General features: G+C 41.5%; 1 protein-coding gene across 10 annotated transcripts in view; it reads left to right on the top strand.

Annotated features, from left to right (window-relative positions):
* The window catches only part of OPHN1 (oligophrenin 1), a 127936-nt gene that overhangs the window by 88889 nt on the left and 25953 nt on the right, over positions 1–13094 (top strand). For all 10 annotated transcript variants that reach the window (XM_045029532.1, XM_045029536.1, XM_045029535.1 and 7 more), the window contains 4 exons: positions 1574–1665; positions 3869–3947; positions 7681–7714; positions 10520–10582. In XM_045029532.1, coding sequence (XP_044885467.1) covers positions 1574–1665; positions 3869–3947; positions 7681–7714; positions 10520–10582 — 268 coding nt within the window. The remainder of the gene's footprint in view (positions 1–1573; positions 1666–3868; positions 3948–7680; positions 7715–10519; positions 10583–13094) is intronic.

Below are 13094 nucleotides of genomic sequence, written 5' to 3'. Positions count from 1 at the left end.
CTTTACACCACGGTATAAAACAACAATTTTGGGATCTTTTTTCATCCTTCTCACAGATTTTTCAGTAGGTGCTTCAGCTGCTGTCTGTCAGCCTTCTACTGTTGCTCACTGGGAAATAGAGGGTGTAGGCTGCAAGGCTTGATAGACAATCGCTGGCCAAAATGCAGCCAACGAGTCCAACAAAATCTATGGAATTCTTTGGCAATACAGCTCCCATCCATCCTCATCGTTGCATGGGGTTGCAGCCCATGGAGACTTCAAATCATAGCATGAAATTTTCCAGTTTGAGACTTCATAATTCCTGCTCTTTGGCTAATAGTCTGTTGCAGCAGTAAAATATTTTTTTTCTGGAAACCCCTAGGAGAGTGAAGTCATCCAAACACATTGACTAGATGGAACTCTTGACATACACTATGTAAATATATGTGGCAAAATAATGTTAAAGCATGTAGGGGCTTGCAATAATACAGATTAATATCCCTTTCAAACTTGTACAGCCCATTGTGTCAGTAACATGTGTTCTCAGGGATCCCTTGGTAACCCCTGGCATAACAGACCAATACAGCTTCAAAGGGAACCATATAGTGAGCGCTCTTAAAAACCCACCAAAAGGCTTACAGTAGACACATAGTGATAGATAACCAGGGAGAAGGAAAAGGCTGTGGAAGGTTATCAATAGTGCTGATCCCTTTGGTTCTTTTCACTGTTTATCCAGAGTGTATAAATTCAGATGCCAACTGTTGATGGGGAATTCATTCCAGATTTGTGCATCAGTGGCTAGCTTCTCATGGGTTTCAAAAGTTACTGACGCTTGACTTCATAGTTTCTGTAAAGTCATAAAGACCCCGGGTTGGGGCTATAAATGGGCTGCAATTTACTTTTGCCAGCTGGTAATTAAAACCTAGGGCCAAGGCCTGCCCCCTACAACACAATTGCTGTAAATGAGTGTGAAATTTGCCCATGAAGTTTTATCCACTTAAATTGTTTTCAAAGGTGTTTCAAAAAGCTGTCTGGGCCATTATTGCTGCTGTTGGTAATTTGATACTTTATATGATGGTAGCACCCATGAACCCCAATCAGGTGATGAAGAAGAGCCCTGTGTTTGTCTCTCTCACCAACAGAAGTTGGTCCAATAAAAGATATTACTTCATCCACCTTGTCTCTCTACTATCCTGGGATCAACATGGCTACAGCAGTCTTCCTCTAAGAGTGTCTATTTTAAGCAACCTTTCTTCCACAAGGCATATTGAAAGAATAGTTGCTAGGATTTTTAGCACCAATTCACACTGTAATCCCATGAACCCCATTATTAATTGATATTGTATGAAGGAAGCCTGTTCTAGGAAGCTGGTAATATCTGTCTTGGTTGCTGCGCTGTGGAATGTTGAGAGGGACCATCTGCTATCATGTTACAAGTGCCATCTGATTAGCAAGGCTGACATTGGGATTACACAGTCACTCCTGATGTTTCAACAGACCGTGTGGCATTGCCTTCCATCCAAGAAACCCGAGAAGTCTCATCCCTATTATATGCATTTTTAAATTTTGGCTTTAAATGTCTCTCTCTTTCTAGGGCACTTCAGACTTGACACTGAAGTCCTGCGTAAGGAGAAAGACTGATTCTATAGACAAGAGGTTTTGTTTTGATATTGAGACAAATGAAAGGTGAGCCAGAGTGATTGCTACTTTCTCTGTTATTGCAGTGTTGAAAATAATATGCCACTTTCTTGGTGTTTGGTGAGGGTGTGTTTGTTCTGAATATTCTTAAATCTGTTTTGTATGAGCAGGAAGATTATGCACCAGGGGGCAGTGCTATCCTTCCTTGCTACAATCTTCATGCCTGATCTGAAGCCCATTGAAATCAATGGACATCTTTCTGTTAAATTCAGTGGGCTTTTTATGGGGCCTTCTAATACTGTGAAAGGATGAGCACCTTCTGTGAGAACTTGAGGGCTCTGAACGCCCATTGTCTTCAACCAGCATGAGACCCTCATATTTTCCCATGTATCTTTCCCCCCAATATATATATTGCCAGTTGTACAGCTGGAAATTCTCTCCATGGGTTATTTTTCACTTTACTCACTGGGAGTCTGATCCTGTTCCCACTGAACTCTCTGGGGGTGCTAACTAATTACCATCGGAGCAGAATCAGCCCATAGATGAATGAATGCTGGGATGTCACACATGTGCTGTGGAAGTCTTGGTATCTGCTTAAGCCACAACAAAGGAGAAAGCGCTAAACTGCAGATTACTTTATCAGATCCTATTTTACCAGAGAAGGACGCCCTGCTCAAACATATAAAACAAAAGGCAAACATATGTCACTCTTTCAGTCTTTGACATTCCCACTTAATTCCAAAATGCAGACTGATTTCTCCCGTTCCTGAATCAATTCTCTTGTGCCTGCACTAATGCTGAGTGTTATTAATTTAGGCATTTGGAGCAGTAGGTTGCAAATTATCTTGAACTTTGAAAAGCAGTGACACCAGTAGGGTGAGACTGACTCAAGTAAATTTCAGGGATTGTGAGTTTCTGAGGTTGTGGCAAGCCTGGTGTTTCCGTGGTTTGTGCATATTGGAAGACTCTGAGGTGTAATACTATGCAGTGTTTTGAAAGGTATAGCAATGAGCCAAGCCTTTCAGTCCTTACTCGGTATGGTAGGGCATCTAACCTGCATAAAGGTGGAGGAAGACTGAAGTTTAGCCCACTAATAATAATACATAATTTGATTTAATGACAGCACCAGGGGTTAACGTAGAGACATGCTTAGTGACTGTGTCATATCCTCAGAAGTTTGTAGCAGCCACACTTCTTGAACCTCTGGCCAGTTCCTTACCACAGTGATGAGAGATGTGTTGGGGAGGTCTCCCCCAGCACAGGACACTGAGCCAGCCCTGTATGTTAATGGATAGGCCGTACAGTGCAGTGCTGCGTTTGACAGTATAGCATGACGTGAAATAAAGTTGCACACTCTGATTTTTTCTTACGAATCTGATCTATTAGGAAACAGGTAACATCTCATCATGTTAGAATCATTTGTCTGCTGCCTAAGAAATCTACAAATAAGATGGCAATTAGATAGGAACACATGGACCAAAATCTACCCTCTGTTACATTGACTCCAGTTGGCTATTTGGGTGTAGTCGAGCAGAATTTGACCCACTCTGTCATGCACCAGAGTCTTTTATCATTTGGCTCACTGGATTTTTTACTTGTGTGAATGCTGCACAGGGATCTCTATATCTATAGCATGTTCAGTCATACTAGAGACCCCTGGTACCTATCTCTTCCCTGACCATTTTCCTTGTGTCTTTTTCTGCATTATGGTGCTAATGAGTGGTGAATAAGGACATCAGAGTTTCTCACCTGAAGCCGAGAGGGATCTCTCTGAAGTGCTTGGAGAAGGGGAGAGGAACAGTTAGCCTGACTCAGACTGAAATGATTTTTCAGAAACCACATGACTTTACAGTGGTAACAACTGAAAAGACATCAGAAAATGTGCTAGGCTGGTAGCTATGAAAACCAGATGGGAGAGAGAGTGTCTGGACACGTTAGGCTGCATGATTAAGTCACTGCAGATAAATGTACAAAGACACAGTGTGAATTAGATGATTTAGGGACTTGCTTTGCCAGTGTGTTCAGCACATGTGTAACTTCCATTTTTTATGATAGACATATGCTTTAGAAATACTATACATAGATAGGTAATTGGAATAATATGTGTGTACTGACTTCCTTAAAGTGCCCCCTGCACTCACTCTTGCTGAGTATTTAAGTGGTCTCCAGAAACATAAAACTCTGTAAATCTTGGATGAAATTCCTTTGCGTCTTTAAAAAAATATATCTTTTGCTTTAATTCTCTGGACAGGGCTGGGACTATCACATTGCAAGCACTTTCAGAAGCTAATAGACGGCTATGGATGGAGGCCATGGATGGAAAGGAGCCAGTGAGTATTCAAAGAATTATGTCTGATTTATAGATGTGCTGTTTTAGTGGTGTAATTCCACACAGATGAAGAGTGTATTGATAGGTCAGTTTGGAGAGCTCACCTTTTAGGGTGTTCTCATGAGATTGGGTATGTAATGATCAATATTATTGTGTGGTACATAACAGAGATATCAATTTAGCAAGTAGGTATGTACAAATAGATTTCACAGTGTCATTCCAGGGACTGTTACCACATTGCCCTGTCCACTTGTATCCTTTGATATTTGAGTTCTGCTGTTTAGATTGGCATCAGCTGGACCCCATAAAAATGTGACTTGCAGGCATAGAGAAGTAGAGCTGAATCTTTCAGTGTTTCTGTTGCTCAGACAAATAGCTCTCAGATCTGTCTGAAGTAATTTTGGTTTTGCCTGCATAATATTCCTGCTTGTAAGTCTCTTGTCTGAAGTTGTGGCAACCCATGTGCATGTGTGAGAAAGAGTGAGACACACACACCGGAAATTTTCCGATATTTTCTGTGTTCCTTCATTGGTTTCCTTACTTTAATCCAAGCCCAGTATAAACGTTACTATTAGACAGAATTTCCTGTAAACAGAGAATGCTATGTGCAATATAGCAAAATCCGTTTCTTGCTGTTTCCCCATGCCCCATTGACTGCTCCTTTTCCCTAAGCGGCCTGTTGGAGTTATCCAATATCTCTGTAAAAAGACTGGCACCTAACTCTGTGCTCAGAGACCTTGTGTTGGACAGAGTAACTCAGAGCTGTCTTGATGGGGCTGAGTGTGCGGGGATTGGAGCATATCAGATAGGCTGCTAGGTGCCCCTCACAGAACCTGCTCACTGCTGTAAAGAAGTGATGCATGTGGGCGTTTAATGTGAAATGCCTGTATTGACATTTTTCTGGATCCCACACATTGAATTGCATAGGCTGGAAATACATAACCAAAAGGAATGACAAGCTAGCAGTAATAATTAGAACTTTTTGTCCTGGCAAATTCAGGATCATCTCTGGTTATATCAAGGGCTTTGTTAAAACATAATCCAGAGTCCCAGACCTGCACTGTTCTAAATGTCTAGTGCCTCTTTCCATTCTTCTGAACAAATGACTAGTCTTATTGTTAAAGCAACTGACTGGAAGTTGAAAGAAAGTGGTTCTTCCTGACTCTGCCATTAACTATTTGGGCAAGTCACTTTAATTCTCTGTGCTTCTGTTTTTCATCTCTAAACTATGGGATGATACCACCCCACCTGCCTCCCAGCAAGGTTCTGAGGCCTAATTCTAGAGGTGGTTGAATAATTAATTGTTCGTTAATTATCCTCTGAATTTATACATTTTTCTGGATCATAGATCACTCATGAACCAATCCCAATTTTTGTGAATTTAGTTATTCCCAAAATAATTCATATGAACAAGTTTTAATCTACACAATTGTTTATTTGCAAACTATTCTCATCAACTGTTTGTGCTGTGTGGTCAGGGGCGGCTCTAGGCATTTTGCTGCCCTAAGCACAGCAGGCAGGCTGCCTTCAGTGGCTTGCCTGCGGAGGGTCCGCTGGTCCCGCGGCTTTGGCGGACCTCCTGCAGGCACGCCTGCGGGAGGTCCTCCAAAGCCGCGGGACCAGCGGACCCTCCGCAGGCACGCCTGCGGGAGGTCTGCTGAAGCCGCAGGACCAGCGGACCCTCCGCAGGCAAGCCGTGGAAGGCAGCCTGCCTGCCGCCCTCGCGGCGCCGGCAGAGCGCCCCCCACACCTTGCCGCCCCAAGCACGCGCTTGGCGTGCTGGGGCCTGGAGCCGCCCCTGTGTATGGTTGATGGCCTATGTCACATGATATTGGTTCTATTACAGCAGTGGTTCTCATCCTTTTCAGCCTACTGTACCCTTTTCAGGAGTCTGATTTGTCTTGCGCACCTCAAATTTCACCTCACTTAAAAACTACTTGCTCACACAATCAGACATAAAAATACGAAAGTGCTACAGCACACTGTTACTGAAAAATTGCTCATTTTCTCATTTTTACTATATAATTATAAAATCAATTGAAATATAACTATTCTACTTACATTTCAGTGTATAGTATATAGAGCAGTATGAACAAGTTATTGTCTGTATGAAATTTTAGTACTGACTTCACTAGTGCTTTTTAAGTAGCCTGTTGTAAAACTAGGTAAATATCTAGATGAGTTGATGGACCCCCTGCAAGATCTCTGCATACCCCAGGGTATGCGTAACCCTCGTTGAGAACCACTGTACTACATGACTGGCTGACTAAAATGTTCTGAAACAGGAGAATAATAAGTAATGTGAAACAAGTAGTGAGCAGCAAAAGCTTGTATTTCCTGTGTGAATATGGGTGCGTGACTGTGTGCACTCACCTCTCGTGAGCGCCCCCTGTCAGATGGGTGTGAATCTGCACTCTCTCTCTCTTTTCGCGGTGCCCTTGTTGCCCTTGTCAGGCAGGTCTTCAGTGGCTCATCCACTGGCACATGCTATCAACCTGTGAACAAACTCCTTCCAGAGAAAAAGGTCCAAGAGGACCTGTCCCTGTGCCTTTGACAGTCTCTTTAGCCCTGTCTCTGGGCTCAGTCCTCAGCCCTTCTGGACTAGCTTTAAGTTCCTGTCTGCTTTGGTATAGAGCAGTGCCCCCAGGGCTTTCTCCCTGGAGACTTCACTTGGTCCTCTAAACAAGTCTTATCGCCTCCTTGGGGCTTAGGCCACCCTGCCAGTGGCCAGTGGGGGGACCTGGGCCAACCCATTACTTCAAATCCCGACCCAGGGACCCTATAAATAGCAGCCACGTGCTGCTTCCTATAATAGTTGCTGCTGCTTTTTCCTGGGCCACTTCCCATGTAGCCTTACCTCAAGGCTGAAGTTCTTCCTCATGGAATATCAGTGTCAACAGAACCCATCTTCTGGGTCTTCCTTGAACTCCAGCAAAGAGCACCTTCCTTGCTTCTCTGGTCCCTGTCAGGAACTGATCTGCTTAGGCCCTGCAGCTCCTTTTATCTGAGCCTGTTGAGCTCTAATTGGCTGCTTCCCTGCAGCCTTTTTAGGGAGCCTGGAGGACCCACCTTTACTGCTCCTTTTCTGGGGTATGGTGTGGTAGGACTGTGAGGCCTCAAAGGGCCCAGTACACCTTGTCACAGGGTGTCCATGTGAAGAACAGTAATTCCTTTACCTTTCCTGTGGACAAAGAGTTTGTGTGAATATATGCAAATATTGAATAATAAGAAGTATGACCATGGTCATATTGGACAGCTGTTCAGAATTCAAGCAACGTCCAGTATTCAACGACTGCAGTGTAATTTGTTATTGTACGTAAGGGGTTTTGATCTTCTGTGAGGGAAGGTGCTACAGAAGTGCATGATATTGTTATTAAAGTATATAAATCATGTTATTAGTATAATGGTGAAGAAAGCAATTTATTAATATTCTATGTAAATATAATTGTGCCGACCTGTACAGCTTCCCGACTTAATTTTTACTAAGAGACAAAGGATCTTTGTGTTTAGCGTGGGAGGGTGTGTCCAAGAGAAACAGGTGCCCCAGTGAAACTAATGGACGCCTACAACACCTTTCTTGAATATAGGGTTGTATACTGTTTAGTACTTTGTTTCTGAGCGCAAAGTATTAAACAATACTGTATGTCTGTGACTTGCTTTCCCTGGCTGTATTCTTGACAGTAATTCTCAACTCGTGCCTGGTTTTGCTTTTGTTTTCCTCTCCTCTTCTTTAGATCTACCACAGTCCCATCACAAAACAGGAAGAAAGTGAGTAATTCATGGTTCTATTCTGCTGAAATATTAACGATCTGATTTGTACTGATGTTGTATAATATATTAGTTTGCAACTGTGCACATCATTGCTGTATGCTGGATGGACTGTATCTCACACCCACTCGCGTGCTCCTTGGTTCCCTCGACTCAGTGCACAAGTGGACCAAAGATCTCTTGGGTCTCTGCTCCAGGGGAAGGGGTGATGAGTACCCTCAGGTCTCAGTGAGAGTTGAGGGTGATCAGCACCTTGCAAGATAAAGCCCTTAGCTCCCTAAGTGGAGGAGGAATTTGCACTACATTTCAACCTACCTAGAAAAATGCAGGTTCCAAATTTAGAATGGAGCTCTGAATCTTTGAGGTTCAAGTTCTAGTTGGCTGTCACCGAAACTTGAGTTCTGGGCTGCTGTGCGACTTCTTTAATTTTATCCCCTTAGTTGCGATTGAAGTCAGACAAGAATAGCTTTCAAATAAGAATATTTGTTTGCAAAGCACAGACATCCATTTAGTGAAAACTACATGGCATTAACATTAAATTTCCACTTAAAATATGGTTTCAGTTAACTGGAGAAGAGAGTTTCATGAAACATGAAAAAGTGTTATAAATGTTAAACAAAAGAATAAAAAGTTTTAGGGGTTTCTTGAAACGCCACACCCCATTAGGTTCTCCCATCTCTCCTTATCTGAGCTAGGTTGTGAGTGCTGTCTCTGACCCTGCACATGTTTAATAAGTTGAATGTGCACATGCCCACAGCTCATGACAGCTGTCTCTATCTTGCTAAAGTGTTATCCCTCTTACCTTTTCCCCCTTCATTTCATATTCATTTAGTAATGTCAAGTCCTTACAACCACACTGCCTCCAATATCTCAGTATATTGGACTGGAAAGCTATGTGGATTTATTACTCAGGTACCCTCATTGAGTACTGAAAAATCTGCATTCTGCCTGTGGTGGCTGACTTGACCAGTCAGTTACTCAGAGCTGGGGAGCACTTTCTTAAACTACTTTATCTTAATTAGTGTGCAGTTAGGATTGAAGTCTCTCCTTCAGGCCGATCAGTTATCATTGGGCAATGCTGAGGCACGTTCCTTCTAGCTCTGTAATACAAATGCAGTCAGATAAACCCTATGTTTTAATAATTTGGAATCAGAGATATTATCAATTGATACTACACAGCTCACTGCAATCTAGGCACTGAATCTCTGCTAACATTTGTTTTGGCCCTACCTGGAAGCTGGTCTATCTGAAGTTTCCAGTAAGAATGCTCTGAGCAGGGAGGCTCCTTATAACTGACCTGATGGCAGGCGTGGGGTGTCTGCAGGTAACTGATTCACCCAAGTTCTCCCTAGAGAGTTTGTACCAGGATTAGAGCTGGTTCAGATTTTGGGTGTGGAAATTTTCCCCAGAGAACAATACAAATTTGTCAAAAAAACAAATTTTCTTCACATCAAAATGTCACTTCTCATGAAACAGTTTGGTTTACCTGCATAAACATTTGAAACAAGAGTATTCATTTTGATTTCAAATGTTTGCTTTTGAAAACAAAAAATCATTTTAAGTTGAAACAAAATTTTTTGTTTAATTTCTAAGCATTGAGTCAAAACCAAAATTTGTAGTTGGAATTTGGTTCAAAAACTCCTGCAGCTTTAAAAATAATTGAATGCAGATTTTATTTTTATTAGTATTTCTTGCCAGAAAAATTTTGGTTTCCTGACTAGCTGTATCCATGATTTGAATTCCTCACGACAAATTTTGCTTCTGATCTGAAGGATGATATGCAGAGCCCCATCCCTCTGCCTAATAAAAACACATTAAACACTAACATTTGAGAGAAGTTCAAAATATCTGTTTGCAACAGACAGAAAGCTATTTCAGTCTAAGAAGCCATTGATCAATCACATAAACACGTACGTGGCCTTATCCTATGACCCTTATTACATAAGTAATCCTACTGAAGTCTGTGGAAGAATTAGTGAGTAAAGGTCATCCATTTGAGTAAAGTTGCAGGACTAGTTCCTGTAAGGAACTAAGGGGCCTGAGTCAGTGGCCACTGAAGTAAATGGAAAGAGTCTGGTTCACTTCAATGGGGTTTGGATTAGCCCAAAGCAAACTACTTTTCCACCTGTCCGCTGTTTGAAGCCTCCAAGGAAGACCCTGTGATAACCTATTGGTTAATCAGTGGCGAGAAAAACCTGCCTTCTCCTTAACCTATATGGTATCTAAGTAGAATCCTCTTGTTTTCTGCAATCTAACAAAAAGTAGATAAAGAATATATGGAAGTTTGTGTTCTTTTGATTTGGCAGAGGTTGGACTGCAGATTTTGCTATACTCCGGAAGCCACAGATCAGCTCTTGCCAGGCAGAAATTCATGTGTGGTTGAACTCTCCAAATTATAGTTTTATTAAAAAATCCAAAAGCCTGCTGTTAAAGCAATTTCAAGGGGGGGCGGGGAGGAGAATAAGTGGAAATGAACAATTCCTGGCCAGATTCTTAAAAATCTGGGTGTGCTTTTGCACAAGTTCCCTCACAACATATGCATGCAAACCCCTTAATGTAGGTGCACCAGATGGGCATGCATCCACAGACCCTGACTTGCACCCACACAGGAAGGTGTTTGCATACTAAATTGTGCCTGTGCACTTGTGTGTGTGTGTGTGTGTGTATTTGAAATGTTTCTAAAAATGTAGAAAACTTGTTGCAAGGTGTAATGCCTGCAGTAACTTGACACCTCTTTGGGTTTTCCACCAGTAATTGCATGTTGACATTCAGGCACCTAACTTTGCTTCCCTTTTTTTGAAATAGTGGAGCTGAATGAGGTTGGCTTCAAGTTTGTAAGGAAATGCATCAATGCAGTAGAGACCAAAGGTAAGATCTCAGTACTGCATCTGGAAACTATTTGCTTTTTTGATATTTAATTTCTTGAATGGCATTTGATTGCACTGTGATTTCGCTAATATATAGCAATGGGATCTAAAAATCACAGAATCATAGAAATGTGGAGCTGGAAGAGACCTTGAAAAGTCATCAAGTCCAGCCCCCTGTGCTGAGGCAGGACCATCCCTGACAGATGTTTGTCCAATCTGTTCTTACAAATCTCCAGTGAATGGGATTCCACAGCCTACTTTGGAACCTATTCTACAGCTTAACTACATTTATAGTTAGAAAGGTTTTCCTAATATCCAATCTATATCTCCCTTGCTGCATATAAAGCCCATTTTTTCTTGTCCTACCTTCGGTAGATATGGAGAACAATTGATCACTGTCCTTTTGGTAACAGCCCCTAACATATTTGAAGACTGTTATCAAGTTCCTCCTCAGTCTTCTTTTCTCAAGACTAAACATGCCTAGTTTTTTTAACCTTTCCTCATAGGTCATATTTTCTAAACCTTTTATCAAAGACTCATGTCACAGGATAAAGACTGTGCCTACAAAACAGTAGAAACCGTACCCCCCAGTACATTTGCAGGAGCAAACTCTAGTCAAGGTTGAGTCCTCACTTTCATTTTGTTTTCACTCACTTGTGAATTTCTCAGAAATTTTCCTTTGGGGCTGAAACATCACATGCTTGGTAGTAGGCCAAAGGTGAACAGGTTACAAAATATTTCAGGCAATTTTGTGTTTGGGGAATATCTTAAAGAATTATTCAGATTTGTTTTGTGAAAAACATACTATGTGGGGTGAGATTTTCAAAGGTTTCTGCAGGATTTTAACCACACAACTTCCTCTAAAATGAATGAGAGTAGTGTGATAGATCTTCCACGCTGCTCTGAAAATTCCATGCTGAATAACCACCAACTTCCTTAAAAGCGTAAGTAGAGCTGTGCAAATAGTATAAACACACTTCCAAATATTAGTCCAGACTTTAAAAGAACTTGCTTTGACTGTAGTCACTTTCTGTGACTTTTCTAGCAAACTAGTTTACTGATCAAAAAAATGTCGAGGGGTAAATAGCAGGGTCCCCCAAAGATCTGAACTGGGACCGGTGCTATTCAACATACTCATAAATGATCTGGAAAACAGGCTAAGCAGTGAGGTGGCAAAGTTTGCAGATGATACAAAACTACTCAAGATAGTTAAGTCCAAAGCTGACTGAGATGAGTTCCAAAGGGATCTCACAAAACTGGGTGACTGGGCAACAAAATGGCAGATGAAATTCAGTGTTGATAAATGCAAAGTAATGCACATTGGAAAACATATTCCCAACTGTACATACAAAATGATGGAGTCTAATTTATCTGTTACCACTCATGAAAGAGATCTTGGAGTCATCATGGGTAGTTCTCTGAAAACATCCACTCAATGTGCAGCAACAGTCAAAAAAGCTAACCATGTTAAGAACTATTAGGAAAGGGGTAGATAATATGGCAGATAACATCATAATGCCACTATATAAATCTGTGATATTCCCACATCTTGAATACTGTGTGCAGTTCTGGTCACCTCATCTCAAAAAAGATATATTAGAATTGGCAAAAGCACAGAGAAGGGCCACAAAAATTATTAGGAACAGCTTCCATATGAGGAGAGATTAAAAGGACTGGGATTGTTCAATTTAGGAAAGAGAGGGGAGGAATATGATAGAGCTCTATGAAATCATGAGTGGTGTGGAGAAAGTAAATAAGGAGGTGTTATTTACACCTTCACATACACAAGAACCAAAGGTCACCCAATGAAATTAATAGGCAGCAGGTTAAAAACAAACAACACATAGTCAACTTGTGGAGCTCCTTGCCAGGAGATGTGAACACCAAAAGCATAACTGAGTTAAAGAAAGAGTTAGATAAATTCATGGAGGATAGGTCCATCAATGGCTGTTAGCCAAGATGGTCAGGGATGCGAGCCTATACTTTGGTTATCCCTAAACCTCCAACTGCCAGAAGCTTGGACCAGACAACAGGGGATGGATCATTCAGTAATTTGCCCTGTTCTGTTCCTTCCCTCTGAAGCATCTGGCACCAGCCACTGTTGGAAGACAGGATTCTGGGCTAGATGGACCATTGGTCTGACCCAGTATGGCCATTCTTATGTCCTTAATGTTTCCAGAAATAGCAGATTTTAAGCAGATATTGCAGAACTTTCCAAAAGAGAATTTCCGATTTGTGATTAAGAGTAATCATCCCTGAAATCTAATTCTCACAGTGGCACTGATATAGTCAAGGAACAGAAATATACTGTGTGATTTTTGTGTCCAGTCAGAACAGCTCCGATTTCGAATACTGAATATTTGCAACCAATTATTCAGTTATTAACTACTGAACAAGAACTGTGTGCCAAAGTGATTTGGTGAATCATTTTGCCTAACAAAGTCCAGGTTAACATGAGATATTCATGGGCAATTTTTAAAAAATGATTTCTTCTGCATTATTCACTCAGCTCT

This window comes from Mauremys mutica, chromosome 9 (genome assembly GCF_020497125.1).
Source record: "Mauremys mutica isolate MM-2020 ecotype Southern chromosome 9, ASM2049712v1, whole genome shotgun sequence".
In the NCBI taxonomy this organism is placed as follows: domain Eukaryota; kingdom Metazoa; phylum Chordata; order Testudines; family Geoemydidae; genus Mauremys; species Mauremys mutica.
Note: the sequence above shows the minus strand (reverse complement) of the source record. Positions and strands in the feature narration are given on the sequence as shown.